Here is a 25,199-nt window from a genome sequence, read left to right on the forward strand (position 1 = left end):
TTACGTTATGAAGGTCCCCACCTTCCGACAGAAAAATTTCCACAAATAATGCCTTTTTCTTTTAGCCTGTCCCCCTCAGAGCACGGGTGGAAAGTCCCTGATCGATCCCCTGATCCTCCTGCTTTGCTTTCTGTCCTTCTGGACACTGAACACTGGGAAGGTCATCTGGGCTGTTCTGTTATTTTCCTGATGTTTTGACCCTACTCCTGGGATTTGGGGGCCTAAGAATGCGGTTTTGTGATTTCCTCACCAGTGCCTGCTGAGCTTGGACTTCAGGAGGGAAAGGCAACACCCTGGTGAGTATGCCACACCCTGGGAGTTGCCTGCAGAGCTGAGCACCTGGGGTGCCCAGGCTAGTGGAGGGCTGAAGGGCCGTTTGCTTTCTGTTCTTCCGGACGGTGCATCCTGGAGAGGCAAGCTGGTCTGCTCTCTTGTTTTCCTGATGTTTTGACCCTACTACTGGGATTTGGGGGCCTAAGAATGCTGTTTTTGTGATTTCCTCACCAGTGCCTTCTGAGCTTGGACTTCTGGGGGGAAAGGCAACACCAGGCCTGGTGAGTATGGGGTGACCTTGGAATTTTCTGCTGGGCTGAGCATTAGGGGTACCCAGGCTTGTGGGTGGCTGCAGACATATTTCCCTGGACCTGCAAAGGGCAGGGTACTGGGAAGTCCTCAGCCGTAGGGATCAATGCTCCCACACTTGGGCCATGATTTAAGGGGGGGCTGCATGGGGATTTGTAGAGTAGTTGCCCCTCCAAAGAGACGCCCACCCCAAATTAAAGGAAGGTGCAGTGCATGCTGATGTGTGGTTTCCTGACACCCCTCCAAGGAGCCTTGAGGTCACAGAGAGCAGAAGACAGCTTAACTGCAGTCAGTGTGTTATTTTCTATGTCCATTGCCACTACTCTGTGTATGGAGTATGGTGGTTCCCCTCTTTCAGGTTTTCACCTGACGCGGCCTCTTGCAGATTTACAAGTCTTAGAAGTCTCTTGTTAAGGGTATAGGTCTGGGCATTGTCCCCAGTTGCCGCAGTGGCAGCATGAGCACTGACCATGGCATTGGTGTGGTCGACATTGTGGGCTGTGAATACTCTCACAGCACAGTGGACAGGTTACCAGTACTGCTGGGATAACCCGGTCCCCTGCATCCCGACCCCCAAAGTAAGGGAAGCAGCTCTGCATGGGGATATGTGGATTGCAGACACCCCTCCAGGGACCCCCCTTGAGGACAGAGTGAGTAGGGGGGAAAAGGACACAGTGTTACTCTCTATGTCTCAGAATCGTTGCCAGTATTCTGTGAATGGGGTTGGTGGTTCCCCGTTGGCCGCATTGTATGTAAAGAAGTAGTAGAACTATGTTCCCTGCTGGCCTGCCGCAGCTTCCCACAAACCCCATTGCTGTGCCAATCCTACGTGCAATACAAACCCCCAAACAAACTACCTGCTGTTTAAGGGAACGTTCAGTGTAGTGCACTGAAGTGCAAGTTTCAACTTCTTCCTACACTCTTATTTTAAAACAAAGCCATTTCAGAATGGGTTATTTTGAAAATAACAGTATAGGAATGGCAACACTTAATTAAAAAAGTAGAGGAGCACTGCTCCAAACCACTCCTGCCCACTTCGACCACTGCGGTTTCCTAATCTCAGGTTTTAAACCAACATGGGTCTTGCAATGTTCCTGGGCTCCCAGTCTTTTCTTATGTGTACAGATTTAGGTGCTGCCCTCTGTTGCTTCACTAACACACAAGCAGTTTTCTGGGCTGAGTGATATTTTGGCAGTGAACCCTCCCACAGCTGAGTGGGCAGGCTGCCCATGCTATCGTGAAAACCTTATCTCCTGGCCATGCACCCTAAATCGGGTGGGGGTGCAATGCTGCCTCATTGAAAGTGTTTGGCAGGAAGGAAGTCTGACCTGTAGGTTTCCCTCTGTCCGGCCCCCTCCTTTGTTTTGCCTGTATTTCTTTACAGCCAGTCCCAGGTGAGCTGGATAACATCAGAAAGCAGGAGGCAGATCTCTTCGCTTGACCAGGCATGAGGACTGGGGTTTCTAGCAGCAGAGAGAAGCTGTTTCTCTCTGTGGTGTCTGAACTGCTTCTCCCAGTGTATGATTGGTTCCCCACTGGTTACTATGGTAACCCAGCAAACAAGCAGCACAAAATGCATTGGTGAACCAGCCTCCTCCATTGCAGCTCTGCAGTTTGAATCCTATGACATCTGCCTTCTCCTTGGAGACCTTGACGTCCTTACTCTCCCTGAGACGTGGTTCAACGCTAGCTCTGTCAGTGCTTTTGACACTCTTCTCTCAGAGGGTTACAGTATCCTGTCCAATCCCAGGACCACCCGATCTGGGAGCGGGGTGGCCCTGGTTTTCCCTGAGTGGGTTCGGGCCACCATCATTTCCACTCATTCCTACTCCTCCTTTTCCCCATTGCTCTCGTGATCGTTACGTCTAGCGGAATACAGACTGTCGGAAGCGGCTGCAGGACGAGTGTACGGGACGAGCAGCGTCGGCTTGACGGTCACGGTCACGGGACGTAGGGTCCCTTACTCTAACCGGAATCTGTGCAGCGCGGCCGCGGAAGGAGCTGCATTTGCCGAACGCTCCAGGAGGAGCGCTGAAAGTGCCGTGTGACGAGTGGGGGTGCCGTGAAGAAGCACAGACTCGTGAGTTTGGCACTGGACGGCTGGGGTGGACCTCTGAGGTGCGGAGGCCCACTCCATATCGTGCGGTCCCTACTGTCAGGTACCTGAGGTGCCTACCTCGGTGCCGTTTGCCGCCTGCCTGCCACCTGCCTGCCCCGGTGCTCCCTGCATATATACATACATTGCGACTGGGGAGGAAGTCGCAGACTGCGAGCAGGTTAAGGAGAGCGGCTAAAGGCGGCACATAGGAGCCCAGAGAGGTGAGCGGGGAGCTACAACGAGGGCCTGGAGGGTGAGCGTACCTCTGGACCTTTGTGGGGGGGACTTTGAATCCAACCCGTGCGGTGACTCATATATCAGCCGGGGGTGTTTACCGCTAGCTACCTATTGATACCACCACGGTCGCTGCTGCACTCTATGCACATTACGCAGACATATTGAGTGAATACGTGGCTCCTACAACAGGGGAACTCAACATACTTATCCGGTGGCTGTGGGCTTTTAGCTCTTGAGCCGGATTTTGTAGCCCCCTAGACTGCTGGACAAGTGGAAAGTACAGATTAAGGAGGTAATCTGTTTCTACTCGTCAGTGTAATTTCAGGGGAATTTATCCTCTTATTAATCTGCAGTCCCCTTGTATAAATACTAGTGGAGATTAATTGACATCCTTGGGACTCTGAAATTCTAGCGATCCGCTACACAGTTATGCAGCGGGGCAAAAGAGCCCCCTATTCGATTTACAATCTGCGTAAATCTAAGTGCCCCCCTACTAAGGAAATTAAAGAATGCTTGAAAAAAGGGGATAAGATCAAGAAGAATGTCAAACTCACTTTACCAGTGACGCAAGGGGCTATCACTGAGTATTTTCCGAAGAATCCTCCCCCTCCCATCAATTCAACAGCAATTGAGGAAATGGTAACATCAAATACTAGGGGTAATAACTCTTTAAACACCTCTAACTTCGATGACATTGACAACAATTCCCTTTTGGAACTATGCTTATCTATACAGAGAGGAATGCGGGCTCCAACTCCATCAAGACCCTCAAGTAATATAACGACCCCCAAAGACACCAGCATGACCGAGGCCATAGGGGAGTTAGACACTATGGGAAGGAGTGAACGTCTGTCTGTCTCGCCTAATTTAGCAATGGCGTCGATGGAGGATGAACCTGACAATGAGATAGAAGACAGCATTGATGAGCACCCTAGCTCTTCTAAGATAATTGAGCTGCAATCTTCGGTGGCGGCATTACAATTCGCCATCAAGATACTCTTACAGATGTCTGGACGCATCTTGGCTAATACGAAGGCCATTACCCTAGCGCTAGATCATAAAGATCTACCACGAGAAGAGGCAGAGATCAACCTATCGGCGGCATTATGTATAGGTAACGAGATGAATGATCAAGAAGTGGCGATGGAGGGAAATGAAGATCCGGAGGTATTTGATAACAATATGATACCTGAGTTACTCCAAGAAGAAGGGGACGAACAGGAGCGGGAGCACAGTCCCCGGTCTCCCCTCACTCGCAAACAACGCAGATCGGCTAAAAAGGCACAGAAGAACAAAGCAGCTACATTGGAAGTTCAGCATCCTCCATCTAGCCCTAAACCAGCGATTGAGCCACGATCAAAAAAAGCTAGAAAAAGAATGGTAAGAGCCGCCCAAAGGGCCGCTAGGACCAAGGGCCCCTTGACAGACTGGCTGACATCTGAGGAAAAGCCAATTGTAGTGGACGATAATGAAGCTTCTGTGATATATGAAGATCCTGACCTTGAATCCAGTATACATACACATGGGGAAGACGTCCCTGAGATACAGGTAAAAGATCCCGATGAACTTAGCTTAATGGACCAGAAAAAAATTGGGAGCGAGAAATCCACCCAGCGTATATGCTTCATTAAGAACTTATACCCAAGTGGCAAAAACCCCTGGTTAGCACGCTCGGAGTTGCTAGCAAGATTATATCATATACCTCAATTGCGCGTGTTAAAATCGGAGGATTTTTTGTTTATTGAACCACTGGGGTGTCCGAATCCCAATGTATCTGCTATACACTGTGTTTTTTCAACCACGGCACAATTAATCAGGAAATATAAAGAAGAGTTGTTAATAGTGGACATTGAGATTGACGTGGACCCCCTGGAGAAGGATCCTGCACAGGAATCCGAGGATTCTACACCAGTAACTGTGGTAGACACTGTGCCTACAATAAGGGGAGGGGAAAACCCGGCGCTGAGGGAAATACAACAAGCTCTGAAGTCCCTACTAGAAGCAATTCCGCAATTGATTAAGAACCATTGATGTCTATCATTACTCTCCTGGAATTGCAGAGGTTTCTCTCACTTGTTGAGGTCGGAAGGCTCTGCACATATGATAGCCCAATATAGCTGTATTTGCCTACAAGAGACGTGGTCTCTTGATCCGTTATTACTTGACGGCTTTGTGATTCATCAAGCGCCTGCTAAACGGGGTAGTAAGGGGCGCCCCTTTGGAGGGCTCCTAATCGGGATTGTGAATTCAATTGTGTCTCGCAAATTACAGTGTAAAGCTGAGGAACAGCTACTGGCAGTTGAGCTTGAACTACATGGTGAGAAAGGCCTGGAAAGGTACTTATTAATTAATCTATATAATCCACCAGGAGACTTGGTATGTGACTCTCTGCAGGAGGCGATACAGGATTTGTTATCTGATTGGTGGCTAAAAGCAGGAAATGTTGCTGTGATGATCATGGGGGATTTCAATTGCCATATGTCTGATGAATCAAACATATCTTCAAATCCAGACCTCAACACAAGATGCGAAATGAATCATGGAAAGAGGGATGTTGGGGGTCTGGGTTGGCTCAAATTGTTTGGAGCTTGGGACATGGCCATGATTAATGGCAGAACTCTGGGAGATCGACCGGGGAAACATACCTGGTCTAATGGAACTGCTGTTAGCACATTAGATTATATATTTATGTGCCCCGAGCTCCAGACAAGAGTAGTCGACATGAGTGTGAGGCAAAATGAATGGAGCGATCATGCGTCACTGCAGTGCTCATTTAATATCCCTTTATGCCCATCGTCGGTTCTGAACATAGGTACCATCCAAACAAACGTGGTAGGCTCCAGAATTGTGTGGTCAGAGAAAAATATCAATTTGGCTACGGAGTCACTTAAAACCATTGCAACTCTGGGCCTCCACGATTTTGATCATATGACTATAAATGAAATTGAGGATTGGATATCCAGATTCACTCGTAAACATGCTTTAGCCAAGAAGGGATATATGTTAAAAACAGGGGGAGCAACGCCCTATTTTAACAAAGAAATCAGGGAAGCCAAGAGAGATTTAAGAGCGGCCATTCGGAGCGTTAAATGGGGGAATGTATATGGAACCGGGTACCGCGAGAAGTTAAGAAAAATTAAAAATCGATATAGAACAGTGGTTAAAAATATCAAGGCCCGCGAGAAAAATACTAGGTATCAAAAATTAGTGCAAACTATTTGCACTAGAAATCCTCGTGGTATCTGGGCCCTTCTTAATGAAAATAGAGAGAAGGTTAAGGGCCCCCTTATTAACCCAATAAGCAAGAAGACGTGGGAAAAGTTTTTATTGGACCGAAACAGAGGTGAGATCGAAACCCCAAATAAAGAGGGGATAGAGGTGCCCTTTCCTCCGCCCATTGATGTTTCCCCTGAGGCAATATTGGAAAAAATAATTAGCCTCAAATCATCTAGAGCCCCTGGACCCAACGGTCTGGCGAATGTAGTGATTAAGAGCCATCCCTTGTTCTGGGCTGATTTATTCTCTTTGCTCTTTAATAAAATCCTAGAGCAAGGAATAATCCCCCGCACCTGGCAAACAGCTATCCTTATCCCTGTGTTCAAAAAAGGTAACCGTATGGAGCCTAATAACTATAGACTATTATCGATGCTAGATATTTCTGGTAAATTGTTTGCGGCACTGTTACTTAGTGAATTGCAACAATGGGTTGATAAGGCTAAAATACTTAGTAGATTCCAATGCGGTTTTAGACGAGAGTTTTCCACCTCCCATAATCTACTTGTCATGGAACTACTTCGAACACGAGCACTCAGTAAGGGGCAGCCCCCGTTGTATGCTTTGTTTATAGACTTTCAGGCTGCATTTGATTCCATCCCGCGATTAAGGTTATGGGCCAAACTTGAGAAATTGGGATGTCCACCTAACCTATTATACTATCTAAAATTACTCCATTATAACACAACGGCATGCCTTAGATTGGACCAGGAAGGTAATTCAACACGTAATGTGATACAAGATAGTGGGGTTAAGCAGGGATGTGTGACAGCACCTTTAGTATACAATCTTTATGTCTACGACATCCCTGCAGCCCTGGCTGAAGCAAATAACTGTCCCCCGAAAGTGGGTGAGGTACATTGTATGGTACTAGCGTATGCGGATGATCTTGTGATCTTTGATAATACCATAAGCGGTTTGAGGCGTTCTGCTACCGCTTTGTGGGATTACGCCTGTATAAATGGATTGAAGATCAATCTAGATAAAACGAAGGTACTGAGATTCACGAGTAAAAAAGCATCCAGGGTGAATCTTATGGTACATGGAAGTGTCATCCCTTATGCTCCTTCCTACCGTTACCTCGGAGTGGATATTGAACCCCTAGGGGATTACTCATTGTGCAGACAGGGGCGCTCCATGAGAGCCATGCAAGTCACTTCACTCATTGCCTCATTTACAAAAAAACAGGGTGGCTTTACCCTTTGGGGAACGCGTCAGCTCTATATCCAAGCAATGGCACCAATGATTATATATGGGCTTGATTCTCTACATAAAATGGACCTAGGATGGTTACAAGTATTGGAGGGTAAGTTCTGGAGACGGATCCTCGGGTTACACCCGGGGATACCAATGGCCTTGATCAGATTAGAACTGGGACTACCCTCCCTTAAAGCCATGGTCTTAAAGAAAAGAGCTGGTTTACATCTCAAGATGACTGATGATTCGATCAATCCCCTCCTATTGGTGATCCATCAGGAGGTGACCAATAAATATACTATGTCACCCCTTTACAAAGATATGGTGACATTTCTAACTGACATTGGATGGACACATAGAAGGGTTAACACCTCCAAGGAAATCCTATATGCCCTAGGTAAAAAAGTGGATCTATGGGATTGGCTTGAGAATTACAATCACATGCGCAACCTCAAGTCGTATCAATTTATTAAATATCGTTTGTTTAGCTTTATGAAGCCACAAACCTATTTATCCCTCTGTCCCTCTAGTAAACTTAGACGTTTTATTCTCTTACTTCGATTTGAGCAGTTGCCCACCCTGCATAATAGAGGGGGTTGGGAAAAAATCCCGACCGACAAACGTATATGTCGCTTGTGTAAATCCCCTGATCACCTAGAGACAGCTCGACACCTACTTACGGAATGTTTGAAATTGAGAGCGACAATCATTCGACATCTGGGTGATTTTGCACATGATCATGCTATTATACCTGAAATGTCCTTTTGGTTATATTGCACTAATACCAGCAATATGCATTTATTTATCGCCCTATATAACATCTGGCAACAAGCCGAGCGGGAGCTGAAGTGTGAATTAGTACCATCCTAAGATGGAGGAAATGTAAGGGGGTGCATGATGAATCCACTCAGAGACTGAAATGAGTAAGTTGGATAGTCCATATACAAAGGCCTCAATTAGACTCGGGTGATAGAATGTCAATGCTTATTCCTTAGTTAGGGTACTTAGTTTTTAGTTTTTATATGAGTTTTTATTTGACTTTTCTATTTCCCTTTTAACAAGAATATGTATATAGCTTAATTGAACATAAGGTTATGTATTTGTGATTTGTAATATGTAAAAATTATATGTGTAAAGTTTGAATTATTTCATACTACATCACATTAAAGAATAATAATAATAATTTGAAAGCAAAGCTTTGTCTGTAGGCTGTCTGTCTCTCCTTCACTCTCCGTCACTCTAACCACTATTCTACAGGTCCCCCCGGACCTATCCCCTTTTTCCTCTCGGAATTGGCGGACCTTTCCTCCTCTCTCCTTGCCTCTTCACCCTAACCTCTCTAGTTTGGGGACTTTAACATCCATCTTGACTCTCTGGATTTGGCCACTGTACTCTTTCGTGACCTCTGTGACTTTCTTTCCCCTCACAATTCTTCCCTCTGGCCCAACCCACTCTGCCAGACACACCTTGGATGCTCTCATCTCAAAAGACACTCTAACTACTCCTCTCTCATGGTCTGACCACTCTCTCCTCGACTCCCACCTGGAGCTCCCTGGCCCCCTGACGATGCCTCTGCCCACACTGCCAGTATCCTTCTCCGACATTCGACTGATGAAAAGGTCCAAGAAAAGGTGAATACCTTGGGCATTACTTTGAAAGCATCACTTAACGCAGTGTCTCATGCATGTAACTTAAACAAAGGTTGCCAATATTACTTGTGTCTGCACAGTCACATCAGACCATTTGTGAATGAACAAAACAGCTCCAGTATTGCTAGGGCCATCATCCTATCCAGGTTGGATTATGAAAATGCGTTAATGCTAAGAGCAAACAAGGGCTGCATTGCAAGATGTCAGATTATCCAGAACAGCGCAGTGAGAAGTGAGCATATAACTTCAGATAGAAGAGCCCTACATTGGCTGACAATCAATGAATAGATCACGTTCAAAGCCATGACCATGGTCCACCGAAGTATCCGTGGGCAATCTCCAGCCATTTGAAAGATCTGATCCTCCCGCCCTGAAGACAGCCTTGTTTAAATAGCCACCTCAGCTTCCCCAAGAATAATCTAATAAAGCATCTAGCCGTCCTGTCTACTGTATGTTGTTCACTTGTGTAAATGTGTGTGCCATGATGCCTGCAGGCTTTGGTGCAATATAAATGTATTAAAATAAATTAAGAAATAAATAAATGAAGCATGTGTCAGTCGGTGCATTTGCTTCCACCTTCATCTCTCCTCCCACCTGTGCCTTTGACTCTCCTGCTGACTCTGCACTGGCCAACCTCCATCTCTCCATCTCTAACACTCTGGACATCCTTACCCTTGTCATGAGGATCCACATGAAGCCTGCCTCCGAATGCAACTCTTGGTATGACTCGGACTTGGCAGGCCTCATGTACATCCTCTGACAAACTGGCCTGCGCCTGCTCCAAAGGCAATATCGTCTCGCCATCCACTCCAAGAAGGGGGCTCATGTCCAAGCCTGCATCACTGCGGCCACCAATAACACGGCTGAACTTTTCAAACTCTGCAAGGAACTTGCCAACCATACTGCATTCTCCTCCCTTCTGTTTCCCTCCCAGGCCCTCTGCACTGCACTTTCCTCCCACTTCTCCACCAAAACTCAGGACATCCTGTCCTCGCTGTCTTCTACTCCCCTCCCCACAGCCACTCTTCTCTTGCCTCCCTTGGCCCCCTCACCCTTCAGACTCTCCTCCTTCTCTCCCATTGCAATGGATGAGGTCTCTAGAATAGTCAGCTCTATGATAGTCTACCCCTAACAGGTGCTGCCCTGCTCTTCCAGAACTATCAAGGACAACATCTCCTCTCTCTACCCTTCATTGGCTGACATCTGTTGCCACTCCTTTTCCAGTGGCTCTTTCTCACAACCCCTCAAGCATTCTCTTCTGCATCCTCTCCTAAAAAAGCCATCTGCAGACCCTTCATGCGTGGCTAACTATCTCACTATCTCTATCACCCCTTTCTTGGGCAAACTCATGGATAAGTTGGTCATCCCCCAACTGACCCACCACACCAAATCAGCTGGCTGCCTCTATGACCTCCAGTCTGGTTTCAGATCATCCAGAGGCATGGAAACTGCTCCCCTGATCACCTGTGAAGACCTGCTATCGAATCTGGATTCTAACTCTCGACACAGGACGCCATAGCTGTTAGGCCACAGTTCTGCTGGAAGTGAGGTGACAGGGATTCAGCAAATAAATAGCAGTATCTCCATGGGAAAGAAGAGAGTACAGAGATGACTGATCCCTGAGCATTTTAACTGATGGCACAGCGCCAAGGAGGTTGACAAGACAGTCCTTTCTTGCTGGCTACTGTATGTTGCTCCTCTTGGGTCACAGGGCTTGCAGTCTGGTTCCGGGCTTTGCAGTCTCGAGTGTAGCTTTGGGTCCGCTGCCCCTCTTGGTGTGGCTGTTTGTTGTTAGAACTTGCTTAGTGAAGGCACGTGCTGAAGATTGTAGTTTGGCTGAGCCCTGATAGCTCTTCATGTAGCCCCTTGTCATCCCAGATCTGCAGTATGTTATTTGAACAAGCTGAAGGAGATGTGCACATACTGGTGTCAGTGTTAGATTTATGCTTCATTATTTTACGCTTTCACTAGGTTTTGCTGTCTGCTGGACTGTTGTCAGGTACTGGCTGTGCCTTGTTCTTTTTTGGCCATGGCCATGGGGGCCCTAGAAAATGGGCTCTCCTGGAATTATTGTGAGTTGCAGAAGGGTAGTTTGGGTGTGAGTGCTCTTTGGGTTTAGCCTTCTGCCCATCTTCAGTTGCTGACCTCAGTCTTAAGTGGAGGGGTTAATGTGTTTCTCTGCCTCCCTGGTTTGGTGGTTACTGCACTCAGGGTGTGAATTTCCTCCTGTCTGGACCAGATGTGGTGTCTTTTGGCTGTGCGTGAAGTACCCTGCTGGGGTGTGAATTTAGTGGCCTTCTGGCATCTGTCCTACCAGTAGGTTAGGAGCTGTGTAACTTACCCCGCGTACTCCGATTCTTCCCCAGACTTGGCAGGACAAAGGAAGAGGGTCCAACATTGCATTTCCTGCCAAATGTCGCAGTCCTCGATTCACTGGGGTTGCAGGTTCGAGATGATCTCCGGTTGGTGTCTTTCACTGTTGCAAGGACTCTTGATGGAAGAATGCAGCAAAAACATGATGCAGAACCCCTATCAGGACTGGACTCAGTCAGGTAAGCAATTGTGGATGGTGGTCACTGCAGCACGGTGACGCAAAGGGACTCAGCAGCCACTGTCGGACTTTCCCGCATATCTCGGGTCCCCTCGATGCTAGGGTGCTGCAATGTAGTCTCGTGGGGCCAGCTGAGGATTCCCCAAGTTTCAGGCCAAAACTCAGAACTGTGGCACTGCAGCACGGTAGCCCAAAATCCAAGCTGGTCAGCCACACGATGGTTGCATGGCACTTCCGAAATGCTTCCTCTGGCAGTGCACCGAGCAGACATCAGGAATGGATGGTCCCTCCACTCAAAGGATCACAGCTCCTTTGCAGGACTACTAAAGATGACGAGCAAGACAGGGCTCCTCCAGGACAGCAGCAGAAGTTGGTCACCAGGCCTCCTTCAATCAGGTCTCAGGTTTTTTTGCAGGTCTCACAGCTCGATAGGATACTTGGCTCCTTCAGGTTTCTCCAGGATGTATGAAAAATGGGTGCAGGGGTCCTCTTCTTATCCTAAAAGCCAAGTAAGAGTTGCTGCCCTCAGTAGCCAATAGCAGGAATAGCACACACACACACTGCAGCAGTGGTCCAATCAGGACCACTGGTGGGAACATTCATGCATACCACTCAGACACACCGAAACCAGTTTGTGGATTGGGACCAGACAGTCCCAACCCACATCCTGACAGCAAACACACACAGCCCTCCAGTAGCCTGCCTAAAGCTTCTGCTTTCCCGGACACTGGAAGTTCTTATAAGGATTGTCCTGGCCTCTCAGGCTAGGAACAAGGCTGAAGAACAAGATGACAAAAGGACAGGCGAAAATCCATTTGGCACGCCCATGTTTGGACACTAGCCACGGTTAGAAGCTAAAAGCGGCAGAAGCAGTAAGGCTAAAACGAAAAGTGGGAAAAAGTCACTGCTGCCACCAGTTTATACTTTTAGCACACCTAGAGTAACCAAGAATCCTCTGAGTGTTATTCTAGAGCAAAGCAAAAATGTACCCCATTGTACTGCAGTGTAAGCTGCATTGCGCAATGATAAAAAGTTACCAAAAGTGATACAAAAGTAACCAAAAGTAGCATCACAGTGACACGACTAAGGGAAACATCCTGAAGGACAAGTCAGTTTCCCCATAACATATGAGCAAAAGCCTGTGTAGTGAAGCTTAATGCTCCACTGCATTGTAAAAAGTACAGGTCAGATTAAAAAATAAAAGCAAAATGTTTGGGGGTTCTATGAAGATGGAAGGAAGGGTGCATTAAAAAGAAATCTTTACTAACACATGCTAGTGGTAATGTGCAGGATTGTTGATCTCAGGGCAAATCCCTGACTCTGGTCTTCTTCCATTCACGGGTACCCTTGGATTGGCCTACACTGCTCTCTGAGGTTCAGGAATACCTGAGAGTTAGAGGTTACTGCCAGTGACATGGAAGCATCAGATATCTGTGGGTGGTGGCTGGCTCTGCTCATAAGTCATAGGAGTGTCCTTGCTCAGGTATGGTGGATGTAGAGTCGCACGCAGGGAGTCTAGAAGGGGCCTGAGCATCCTGTGACATATGTAGGGGTGGCCTGGGCGGTTTGGCCAGGTCTTTGCTTTACCTTGGAGAATTAATGGAGTGGGATAGGTTTGGCTGTTGGAAGTAGGCATGTTAAGGAAGTGGGTTCACGGTGTGGGTAGTCAGTTGTGCCCTCTGTAATGTATGACCTATAATTAAGTTCTAGCACTATACTAGATTAAGAGACAGCTCTTAGTTCTCCAAACAGCCCCCACCCATGGTGACCACAAAAGGGGGCTTATGACTATCTTTGGGTTCCTACCTTCTGCCTGGTAAAGTCATGTGGCCTTTTAGTGCAGTTTTGTAGTGTGGCATATTTATAACATTAGAACTTGGTTGAGAGGGATATCTCCCTGTAACTCTCCCAGCATTATTATGTTGGATGTTGGGGTGAGGCTGACAACACACGGGACATGTTGGGCGATTGTGTCCAGCCTTGCTCAGGTGTGTTTGGGGTGATTTTTCTCTGAATTACCCTATGTCCTCCTTTGCCTCTGATCTTTCTAGTTTGGTTGTAGCAAGCAAGATCTATTTTGGCGATGTGTTTCATTCGTGGCGGGGGTTCTGAATCTGTGCACTCTTGGTACCTGGTTCTTCCTGCTTACGGCCTCTGCTTCTTCAGACCAATAGAGATGGGGCTCTAGGGGCTGCAGGCCGGCGGGCAGGATGACTTGTTGATTGTTTTTGAGGCACCATCACCTGGGTAGGAGGTCTTTGGCACAGCACCTCATTCAGGTGATGTTTCTCTCTGCATTGACTATTGTTCCCTTTGTAAGGGCAGGGTCATAGGAGCCCCTAGCTTCATTTTCCTGCTTCTTTGAGGAGTGCCTTTCCTGGGGATCAGTCAGAACAGCTTGACCATCCCAGACTTTTTTAAAAACCCTTTTATGTTCCCATTTTTTAATGGATGGGCACTCCCTCATTTAGACTGTCATAGGCTATTGGATATAGTGTGTTTATGGCACTTTTTCTGCTGTATGGTGTGATGGGCCTCTGTCTTCCTTAGTTTGTTCCTTGGGGCTTCTTGACATGGGAGTTGGCATGGTGTTGCCTTCTTCCCTGGTGTTTTGCCAGGGACTTCTGTGATACCCTGGTGGCCCCTGGGTAAGATTTTCCAGGACAAGAGCCTTTGGCTTCCCTGGCATGGTACTGTTGAGCGGTCTGTATTATGTGTCTATCTATAGCACCTGGGATGTTTGCCCCTCTCCTGTTGGATTCAGTGAAGGATCTACTCTTCACTCCCCTCGCTCCTTGAGGTGGTTGCTAGTGAGTCTCCATGCGAGGGGCACTGCTCCCGCTGTGCATGAAGGTCTTTCATTTGGGCCTAGTATGTGCTGGTTCGATCTTGGATCTTTGGTATACTTCACAGTGTAAGCAATGTGACGATTAAGAAGGACATGGGGGTAATGATCAGAATACTTATGGGTCATCTTCATTACTCCCAGTCCTACTTTTCCTCATCAAAGCACTGACACACTCCTCTAGCTCAACTGTGGTAAAATCATCCAAATTTCTTTGGTATAGACAGAATGATCATGGGACAGGTCAGGTTCTTTATAGCTCAGGTAATGTGGGTGGAGGTAGCTAAAAGTAACACAAAAACGAAAAGGATTTTTGGAAAGGGTTCTGTGAGAAGACAGAGCACCTTCATAATGTAAGCACTGTGACAAGGGTGATCAGGACTAGGAGTAATGAAGATCATCACCAAGTAATCCAAGCACCGCCCGAAGCCACATTGTGTGATCCTGATAACTTTTTTCCCTTGGTCCCTTAAAGTCCGAAGTGCTCAGATTCTAAGAAATATACTGTGTGCTAGGCTATAGAATTGGAAGTATATTTGTTAAATAGCGCACACCTGTCTCCATAGTATAAAACATATAGCGCAGGGCCAGTTGAGACAAATTTACAGAAAGACGAACGTGTTGGCGAGTAGGGCTTGAGACAGGTAACTTCAGTGCAGGAAATGGTCCAGAACAAGACAGAGCGGCACTCTGGCAAGACACGTCTTGCCAGAGAGGTGCCCTGTCCCCAGACCCAGTGACTTGCCCAAGCCACTTACAGATCTGCTCTGAAGCCACGTTATCGCACGGACATGCAACCAGCGCTTCAAAGAGCAGGCAGCTTTCAGAAGACTCTACAACACTGCTGAGTCTTCTGAAAGTGGTCTGTGTGATGAAGCGTTTGTTTCTTGTTCAAGTGATACCTCGGCTTCAGAACAGGATACTCCGAATGAGATCTGTCCTGAAGCGGAGTTATCACATACAGGATACTCCCAATGAGATCTGTCCTGAAGCTGAGTTATCACATGCACAAGCAACCCACATTTCAACAAGCCGACACATTCAGTGGACTTGGCGCAGGAAACTGACTACAGAAACAGCCAAAGCCTCACATAGTTGTTGCAGCTGTCCAAACTGGTATTTATGTCCTGCAATGTACAGACATTTTTTTCTTAGAGTAGTGCAACCAATCAAAGCTGCAGATCCCAACTACCATTATTCGCTCAAAACGGTTTCTTACTGACTCACCATAAGACATGTTTCAAATTTCAAAGTGTGAACTTTATGTTCCCATAATGCTCTTTGCTTTTAAACAAATCATCAGGATTGGGTTCTATGAGGAGATACTGTATTGCTTGACCTGGCCTGGGCCACGCCACCCAGCCCCGCCCATCCAAGAATGAGAGCGTTCCTCCAGTAGATTGTTTCCATTCCAATCACTGGGCAAGTTGTTCAATCCTAAAATGTACAGTCTACATTTTACACAGATTCCTCCTCTAGTATGTTAGGGAGACTGGGAAGTCGGGGGAGCTTTAGTGGTGGTGCACAGCTGACAAGGGTGACTAATGGTGAAAATAATCTCTCCAGGCACTTGAGGAGCCATACCAAGAAGAAGAAGAAGATTTAGATATCAGCAGAAGAGTGATTCACACACATACACGATTCGTGATCACGTAAAATAAACAGGATTAGAATGAGGGACTTTTATTTATTTATTTATTTATTTATTTATTTATTTATTTATAGTGTATTTATTCTAGTACCAATGTCAGAAATTTAGCGACTGGGTCACACACCGCCACCACGATAGCCTGCTGATTTGTTTACTTGTGATGATACAGTGAGTAGTACGTCTTGCTGCAGAATTTGCAGTGCCGCAAACTACAGGACATATACTTACCCAGTATCGCAAAATTCAGCTAATCCACCTCTGGTGATTATTTCAAAAAAGGTAGCATGCGCTCCTCTCCAGAAGGAACATGGCATGATAACCTGCTCTGAGATGAGAGTTTGCAGCACATGCTTTTTGCTCGTTGTACCTTTCAAAGATGGGAAATATCCATTTGCATATCAGTCTTTGGTACTATTGTTCAGAGAGGAATTGCCATAGCATTTCGGTGCTGGACTGCCCATGTGGGCAGGACAAAGACTGATATGCAAATGGGAATTTCCCATCTGTGTAAAGTACAGTGAGCAAAAAGCGTGTGCTGCAAACTCTCATCTCAGAGCAGGTTATCATGCCATGTTCTTTCTGGAGAGGAGCGCCTGCTACCTTTTTTTGCAAGTTGCCTGAACTTGAAAGCCATCCACTCCAGTACAAAATAGCCACATGGTGCTGGCCACAGCCCAGGAGCTTACACCTAAAAATGATAACTTTTTTTAGGTGTAGCAAGGGAGACCTCAGGGTTTGCAGTTGCGACCCCCAAATGACGTCCATGTCAGCCATGCCAGCATTTTAACCAGGGGACTTTTGAGCTATATTACAGAGTGCTCAGTTTCGAGTGCATAACATGTTGAACTAGCAAGCCAACTTTAAGTTATATTCCTGTGAGAGGATGTCTCCCAAATTTAAGAAGGATCCCCCGCGAGTCTCTGGAAGGGTGACATTCACCACATATCCCAGGTCCAGATCTAGACGTTTCCACCTCATCCATCTTCCTGGACACCGTCCTCACCCTAGGTGACAATGAAGGAGTGTGGCAGGAAGTCTTGGAGTAATGAAGATCACCCATTAGCAATCAGGCCATTCTCCCCACAAACACTGGGTAAAAATCCAATGCCGGCCCCATGTCTGTCAGCGCTGTGTGCGAGATTTGGGCACCGCACACTCCGCCCCCCCCTCCTGCGAGATTTGTGCACTGCCTGCGCCCCCTACCCCCCACAAATGCAGAACAGCAGGGGGCTCCGTTCTTTTGTTCAGCTGATACAAAAACAAGTATCTGCGAAAAACAGAACTGAGCCCCCAGCTGTTCTTGTAAAGTGTCTTTAAGGGCGCCTTGCCTCCCGCTCAGTGTCAGGTAAACAGCGCCTATTAATAGCTGGAGGCAAGGCGCCCTTCATTTTCTGCGCCCTTGTTCAGCCGCACCCTCTGAGCGCACCTTGAGCAGGCGCTGGTAACGTGGCTTGCTGAAATCTAGTGGAAAAGAAAGCAGTTGCCTCAAATCTTCTTAAAGTTGTAGATAAGAGAATATTTCTAAGAGGTAGTTGTATTACTGCACAAAAATATTGACTTATCTACCAAACCCAAGTGTTCTAGATATGTGCAGGGCGCTCGAAAATGCGCCCAAAATCAAAGCGCCTAGATATGATTTTATTTGCGTGTTGGAATCGGCGCTATACGCTAAATCGTGCAAATTTCGGCATATTGCATGCTGACCGCAGGGCAGGAAAGGGAACTTGTTGCGGGCGGCATGGGTAAAACGAAAGAACAGAGCTAGGGAGGGCTTATATAGGGGCCACGGAAGGTACTCATCCTCTTTTCGCTCGGGTTAAGACAGAGACAAGTGAGGCTCGTTACTCCCAGGGCTCCCTCTCAGCACGCCTGAGTTTGCGGTGTGGAATTGCACAGGAGGCGTCATGTGGAGCCAATCCGTGTTTTCCCTTTGCGGCTTTGCCCTGTGAACACTAACAACTTACACACGGGCTGGGCTCTGGTAGCCATTAACATAGGGGAAGCTGGCTTCTCGCTGGGAACGGTGGCCCTGCCATTGCACTTGCACACAGCACCCTGTTACCCACCCCTCCCAGGGAAACTACAAATACCACTGGGCCGGTCTTACACCAGATTGAACCCCAGGCGGAAAGAACCGTTGGCAAACCCCCCCCACCCCCGGCCTGTGATCTCATGCATGTGTCATGGGCTGAGCAGCGGGAGTGGGGACTATGAGTTAACATAATTGTCAATGCTGGCATCTGCTGAATTTCAAGAACCTCAGAAAACAGCAATAAGAGGGTCAAACCCAAACAAGCCTGGTTATGTTAGTTTGTTTTTGCTCTTCATTTTTAGTAACAATGACCAGTGTGCTGCTGTGACTCAGGTCAGAGAATCGACAATTTTAGATTGACACTAATGTCATTCGTATGACCTCAAACATTTAGCCACTCTTAAAAGGCGATGAACTGGTCTTGAACAGTGTTACTCGAACCTCCAAGAACAAGCACCAGCAACATACCCACCGATAGCTGTACAAGCCCTTCTATCTCAGCATTAAAATCCATGCATTTATGCAATATGTATTGCATCAAATATTTCACCGGAAGTTAAATGTATTTAGGAGGGACACACGTAAACAATATCACTACTCCATGTGAGTGGTAAAGTCTACTTTAAACATATGCAGAGAGTTGATATGCATGTAGAATTCAACATAGCTCAAAATATAAATGTTGGAGAGGTGGCGTTCTAAAATGATGACATTACATTGCAGACTTTACCTTGAAACACACTGCAGTGCATTTTCGCGGCAGAGAAATGGCAGTTCGAGTATTGGGGTTTGTTTCGCTCATGCTCGTGACCTCTCAAAATTCTTAAATGTTTCCTTTGTGATCAGTCATTTTAGCTCCTGACAGCACCATGAAACTGTAAGATCGCAAAGAAAAATGTTGTTTACCACCCTAACATAAAAACAAAAACAATCAAATTCTAATAGGGTGCAAAGCAACCTTTTATTGGGACTCATTAAGTTCATTTTTTGCAAATTACTAGTTGCGTGCTGCTTGAATAACAGCGGCCCGTGCACATTGTACAGTGTATAGTCGAATTTTATTTCAAGGGACTTGGAGTACTGCAGGTATCAGGCGCAGCATCTCCAGTGTACCCCAAGCGTAGTGCGCTTTGCCCTCCACCCCCAACCCCCAGCCGTGTAGCCCTGCACTTTTTCACATTCTCCATTATGGTAAAGAACATTGTCCAGAGCTTGGGAGAGAAATGGACTATGGAGAAGGAGCTGCCTGCCCGGGGTGTGTTTAGCTGCTGGTGTATCAAATGCAGAAACGGGTGGCATCAAGAGCCCCACGCTCTGAAACATCTTTTGCGCACTGGTTGGTCACACGACAGAAAGTGTGAGCAGGTGATTCCCCAACACATGAACCATTCTTTAGAGACCTGGCTTTGACTAATGTGGCGTTAGCTACAGGGAAGTCATTTCACCCAAATGGCAGGGGTAGCGGAAGTGACATCACATGACCTTTGACCTCTGATGACATCACAGGAAGTTATGTCATTTGACCACCCACCTCGAAGTGACATCACGGGAAGCGATGGGCATCACATACTGTTCCTAAATACACTACGAAAGATATGGTTGCAATATCACTATGATGTTATATACATTTCATACAAGAATGGATCACCATATGTATCCTTAATATCCGTGTGTGTAGGCCCATATGACCAAATTACTGGGAATGCAATCAGATGTCCAAGGCCAAATGATAATGATATATTATATAGCACTTACGCTTAAGCGCTTTATATAGAACAAATACGGGTGCAGAGTTCAGTCTGCTGCAGTCTTGGTGGTGGGAGGAGCTGCAGCTACTGCTACTGCTACTTGAATGTGAATCCACTTTGGTGCTTTTGGCTTGTGTGCCTTTAAGGATTACAACCCCCCCAGATCTTAAAAACTCCTGGTGAGCGCGGAGCGCGCAGAGTTCGGGCGCAGAGTTCAGTCTGATGCAGTCTTGGTGGTGAGAGGAGCTGCAGCTACTACTACTGCTACTTGAATTTGAATTTACTTTGGTGCTTTTGGCTTGTGTGCCTTTAAGGATTACAACCCCCACAGACCTTAAAAAGTCCTGGTGAGCGCAGAGCGCGCGCAGAGTTCGGGTGCAGAGTTCAGTCTGCTGCAGTCCGCGGCAGTGTGCAGCACGCAGAGGTAAGCTTTACATCCATACATATGGCTGAAATCGGCCCACAGACTCGATCAATGTTAAAGCAATCCCTGCAATTGCGAGACTGTTCCTTAAGTTCAGATATGCAACATCCACACAAACACAAAGAGAGTTTGTTAGTAACAGGGGCATTGGGAGGTTATGACTGGTCAATAGGGTAGTCGGCAGGATACGCGGAAGCCCATCATAGACTTCAAAGCCCTACACGATCTGAGCCACCCCCCAAATCCATCTCTGCACCCTCAAACATACCCCCAAACATTTGCCCGAAATCGCTTGTGCAACTAGCAAAGGATAATTTAAAATGCGATGGTCAGCAATTGCCAATCAAAAACATAGCAAAGGATTTCAACTCGGCACCCGCTTCTAATGCCGATGCTCGTAACGCCATTGTCCCCTCTAACGCAGCTGAAAGGGCCTTGCGGGTCGAGGCGGAGGTCTCGATCAGCGTGGCAACTGAGGAAGCGCATGTTGTGGGAAATTTCAACAAGAAGGGCGATGACGACATAAAGAATAATGCTGTCCAAAACAAAGAAGCAACCTCAACTATGATTGAAGTGAACATTATTGCCTTCCAATCGCCATTTGATGTCACTGACACTGAGTTACTGGAAATGGAAGTGCCGCCAACTCATATGAACACAAGACTGTTAAAATGTACGTTCCCGGACAACACAACGTGGGTTAGCACAACCCCAGATGAACTTGAAAATAAAATCTCTAATGATTCTGGTGCGACGTGGAAACAGACGCAAATGGCGATGCGACAAACCATTAACTCAGGAGCAAAATCTAATATAATGTTAAATGCTGAAAGCACAAAATTACCATCGGTTGAATCTCCGATTCTTGCACCGAGGAGGATCGACAAAACCGTGGCAGAGTTGCCAACAAGACCGGCACTACAACAGATAAGCGAAAATAAAAAACACATACCTCCACGGACTCGACCTCGCGGGACGGGAAGCCCGGCTAACAGAGCGTCTCAGGGCTGACTTCGAGACAATGAAGGAGCGCCTGTCGGAAAGTTTTGTAAGACCCGGTAAACAAACACTGGGCGGGGACTTTGAGTTGTCACAGTTAGCAGGAGGAGCCACTTTGCCCCAAAACTCACAACCGAACATTTCCAAACAAACATACCAAACAGACCTGTCTCAATCCAAAGCTGCCAATGAATTGGGGGAGGCGCGACCTACCATACAGGGCCTAAAATCTAAAATATCGTTTAACCGTGAAAACGGGAATTTTCCAAATACCAAAAATAAAAGCCTACCGGCCAGGCCCTCGTCGCACTGCTCCGCCCAAAAGTCGCAGGCAGAGTCGAACGGTCATGAGCATGGCTCAAAAGGTAATGTGAGACCTTGAGTACATGCAGACAACGAACTGTTTAACACAAGTAATGAAACTGACCTTACACATGTTCTCAAAGACGCATCAGCAGCTACGAAATCTAACCTGTTAGCAGCTGCCTCAATACAGATCCACAACAACATACTCGCAGCGTCATCGTTGGCACTTATTCCTTTCACTAAACTTTATGAAAATTTGCACGAAGCAGTACAAAATAACAGGCCAATGCTAGGCCAAATAAATGAAAAAATTATCAAGAATGGAGAGTGCGAACGCAAGGCTACAAGGATGTCTTGATAAGGAAACTGCGGTTACAGCAACAATGTAAAATCGTTTCAATTAAATAGCCGCAAAGGACATGTTAGGTGAAAAACTGCTGATGGATGCAGTGACCGAGGGTTTGCAACAATTGACTACTACTATGAGATACACATCGCCAACAGGCGTAGAGATGAGTGGTCGCTCTTTAAATGAGACAACACTCACTTGCTCATCTAGAGAAGCCCTCATGAAGAAGAACCATCAAACTGCAGCCTTATGTGCCGGCCCCTCACGAAAGTCACGGGCGGAAAGCCCCGATGACCCTGTTATACCACCAGTGGGGGGCCTCTAAAAACACAACCGTGACTCAGATTGAGAGTACAACTGTGCCAGAGGCCGGGCATGCATTGGCCCCACTTGACAAATCTCCAACAATTACAATCGGCAAAGAGAAAAACAAAGAGGGCACTGAAATGGTGCCTGCACAACAATGTCCTACGAAAGCACATTGCTCTACAACAAAAATGTCCTTTGGAATATTTACTGGGCCTGCCAAAACCCTAAATACTGAAAAGGCTAAATCAAAAAACCAGAAAGTAGGCCCTGGTCAACCCAAAAAAAAAGGAGAAATTGAAACATTGTACCTCGAATAAACTGACCAGCAATTTAAAAAAGTTTATACGAAACTTAGCTACACCGATAAAAACAAGTCTATTTGTATGAGAAAAAAAGCGGGAATCGGCCAAACCAACAAACTCTGAAGATAAGAAAAGTGTAGAGGCTCCAGCGACCTCACGAGTAACACTGAATCCCAAAAAACAACAAAGACTAGATTCGGAGGCTCAATCAATCCATTCAGTAACGTCATCAGAAGACCTATGCAATCTCTCTACTTACTATAATGATTATGAGGTCAAAAATACTATTGATGGCCTCGAGGAGTCCTCAGTCAGTGCTGACGAACTCGCCAGGCTGGACAATGGGGCGAAAATGCAGACTTTAAACCCCTGGATTTTGAAAACGAAAAATGGAACAAACCGTGTAGAAGAGACCACTTGCAAGGACAGACAAAAGAAAACCAGATTCAGAGAAATAAACAGCAAACCAGTACCCAGCAATAAAGGCACTGAAGAAAGCAATCGAGTAGCGGCTGAACAAATGGCCGCGAATAAGTCAGTGAAACTAAATCCTAAATTAACGACAGTGCACAGACAAAAGGTGGAAAGCAAAGCTAAACAACAAAGCATGGTGGCACTCACGCATTCAAATGCGAAAATCCTGGTTGCAAACATTTTTGAGGATGAAAATGACGTGAATCTAAACAGAGGAAACGTAATCCGTTTACTTAATTCAGTACCGGCTCTAAGAACTGTGTCTTCCCACGCCATTTCCATTGTCGAATACATCTTTGAAGACAAAGCCGACCAAGTATACCTGCATATAAATTCCCAGGCAGTACGCAAGGTCATACTATCTGCAAAAGATTAACTGCTACTGTTGGGCTTTGAGGTGCTAGAAGTGATAACTGAAACACAATCAAGTAACTCTATAAACAGCCACATCCGACTGAATAGGCCAACCCACGAGCAACGTAGAGACGATGTAAGGCAAAAGCTGACTAAAAACACAACAGTCATCCGGCAAAAGGATGCAGGGCGGGAAAAATCATTAGCTAGTCCAACTCCAGGAAGCAACAGCGCTGACCTTGATATCTTGGAACACCTGAGGTTTTTGACACCTGTATGACAAGTTTCCTGTAGAGCTGTGTAACAACCTTGCAATATGTCTCCAGGAAACATGGTTGAGGACTCCTCCAGTGAAAGATGGTTATGTGACTCTGTTAAATCCCGCAGGGAAAAATGCTCAAGGTCGGCCCTATTCAGGTTTAATAACAATGATAAAAGTCGGATTTGATTGGGAAGTGCTTGAATCCGAAAACCCGAACATCTTTGTGCAAAGCACGCTGTTGCAACACCACGCTGACTCAGCCACGTAAGTGCAATATCTCTTATTAATCACAGTGTACTGGAATCTGCCAGCTTTGGTAACAGCAATTATAGATAAACACCAACAATCCCATTGCGACCTTATTATAATTATATGTGGCAACATGAATTTAACCTGGTTTAACTAGAATGGACACCGCATAAAAGAAACTAAGAAAAATGGCCCCATGCACCATGTAAGAAGTGCTAAATTGGACAGTGAAATGGATGCACATGACTGTGACATGGTCAATGGCCAGGTAGTATGTGACATACCACCCAAAAACACGTGGCACAACATGGGATATGAGAAGATCCTGGATTACATCTGGATATCAAAACATTCCTGGCACAATATTGTGAAAATGAGAATAATACAGACAAAAAACAGTGACCATGATGCATTGGTTTTGGAGCTGATCTTACCTAAAAAAACAAAAATGGGAAGATTGGACCAAAACTTGGAAGTAAATAATGGGTAAAACAGGCTCAGAATAACTAACAAGCAAATAACCACGATGTCCAGTAAATTCCAAAACCTGGACAAGGATCATGGAATGACAGTTAACTACCTGCTACTGCTCTCTCGCCAAAAAGAGAGTTCGTTATGGCAAAAACATATAAAGGAAACACATACGCATGAATGGAGTAGGAAAGTAAAGGAAGAAAAAAAGAAAGTCAACAAAGAAATACGCAATTTGAAATTGCAAGGAGGGACAGGTGCCACCGCCTTGATTAAAAAACGGAAGCAAAAATACCGCAATTGGATCAAAGCCTTTGCATTTCAGCGTGATCAAGAGCGAGGTGAGACAATGTTGGGATTCATAAAATCGAATAATTGCAGAGAGATCTGGCGCACCCTGAACAACTGCACTAACAACCAAGCAGATAGGATGGCTAGCGGAGTGCCTGAAAGCGAGTGGAAGAAACAGTATAACAAAGTGTTCCTACAGAATACTGCAACAGCACCCCAAGCACATGAAGAAGTGGTGGATGGATGGAACTGCATTGAAACAGCGAAGACATCAGCTTTATAATTCCAAAATTGAAAAACTCAGTGTGGCGGGGCCAGACGGCATCACAAACGTGATGTTGAAAAAAAACAAACAGGAATGGTCAAAGTTCATAGAAAAACGATTCGCAAAAATTGCAACGCTGAGAAAAATACCACTGACATGGACAACGGCTTTAATAGTCCCAATCTTTGAAAAGGGCAATCGGGCAGACCCTGCCAACTATCGCCCGATTGTCCTACTTGATACAATCTGCAAGATATTTGCAAATCTTCTCCAACAAAAAC

The 25,199-nt window shown here is 46.2% G+C and overlaps 1 protein-coding gene across 2 annotated transcripts in view; it reads right to left on the reverse strand.

Annotated features, from left to right (window-relative positions):
* LOC138529088 (phospholipase A2 inhibitor 25 kDa subunit-like) overlaps window positions 1-25,199 on the reverse strand; it is an 86,386-nt gene that overhangs the window by 44,725 nt on the left and 16,462 nt on the right. The window contains exon 1 of one of the 2 annotated variants that reach the window (XM_069640815.1): window positions 18,846-18,942. The exons of the other annotated variant lie outside the window; for it this stretch is intronic. Coding sequence (XP_069496916.1) covers window positions 18,846-18,867 — 22 coding nt within the window. The 5' untranslated portion in view covers window positions 18,868-18,942. Of the gene's footprint in view, window positions 1-18,845; window positions 18,943-25,199 lie in introns of those variants that run through there. 2 annotated transcript variants of the gene reach the window in all.

This window comes from Ambystoma mexicanum, chromosome 1q (assembly GCF_040938575.1).
Source record: "Ambystoma mexicanum isolate Mex_15411 chromosome 1q, UKY_AmexF1_1, whole genome shotgun sequence".
NCBI classification, from domain to species: domain Eukaryota; kingdom Metazoa; phylum Chordata; class Amphibia; order Caudata; family Ambystomatidae; genus Ambystoma; species Ambystoma mexicanum.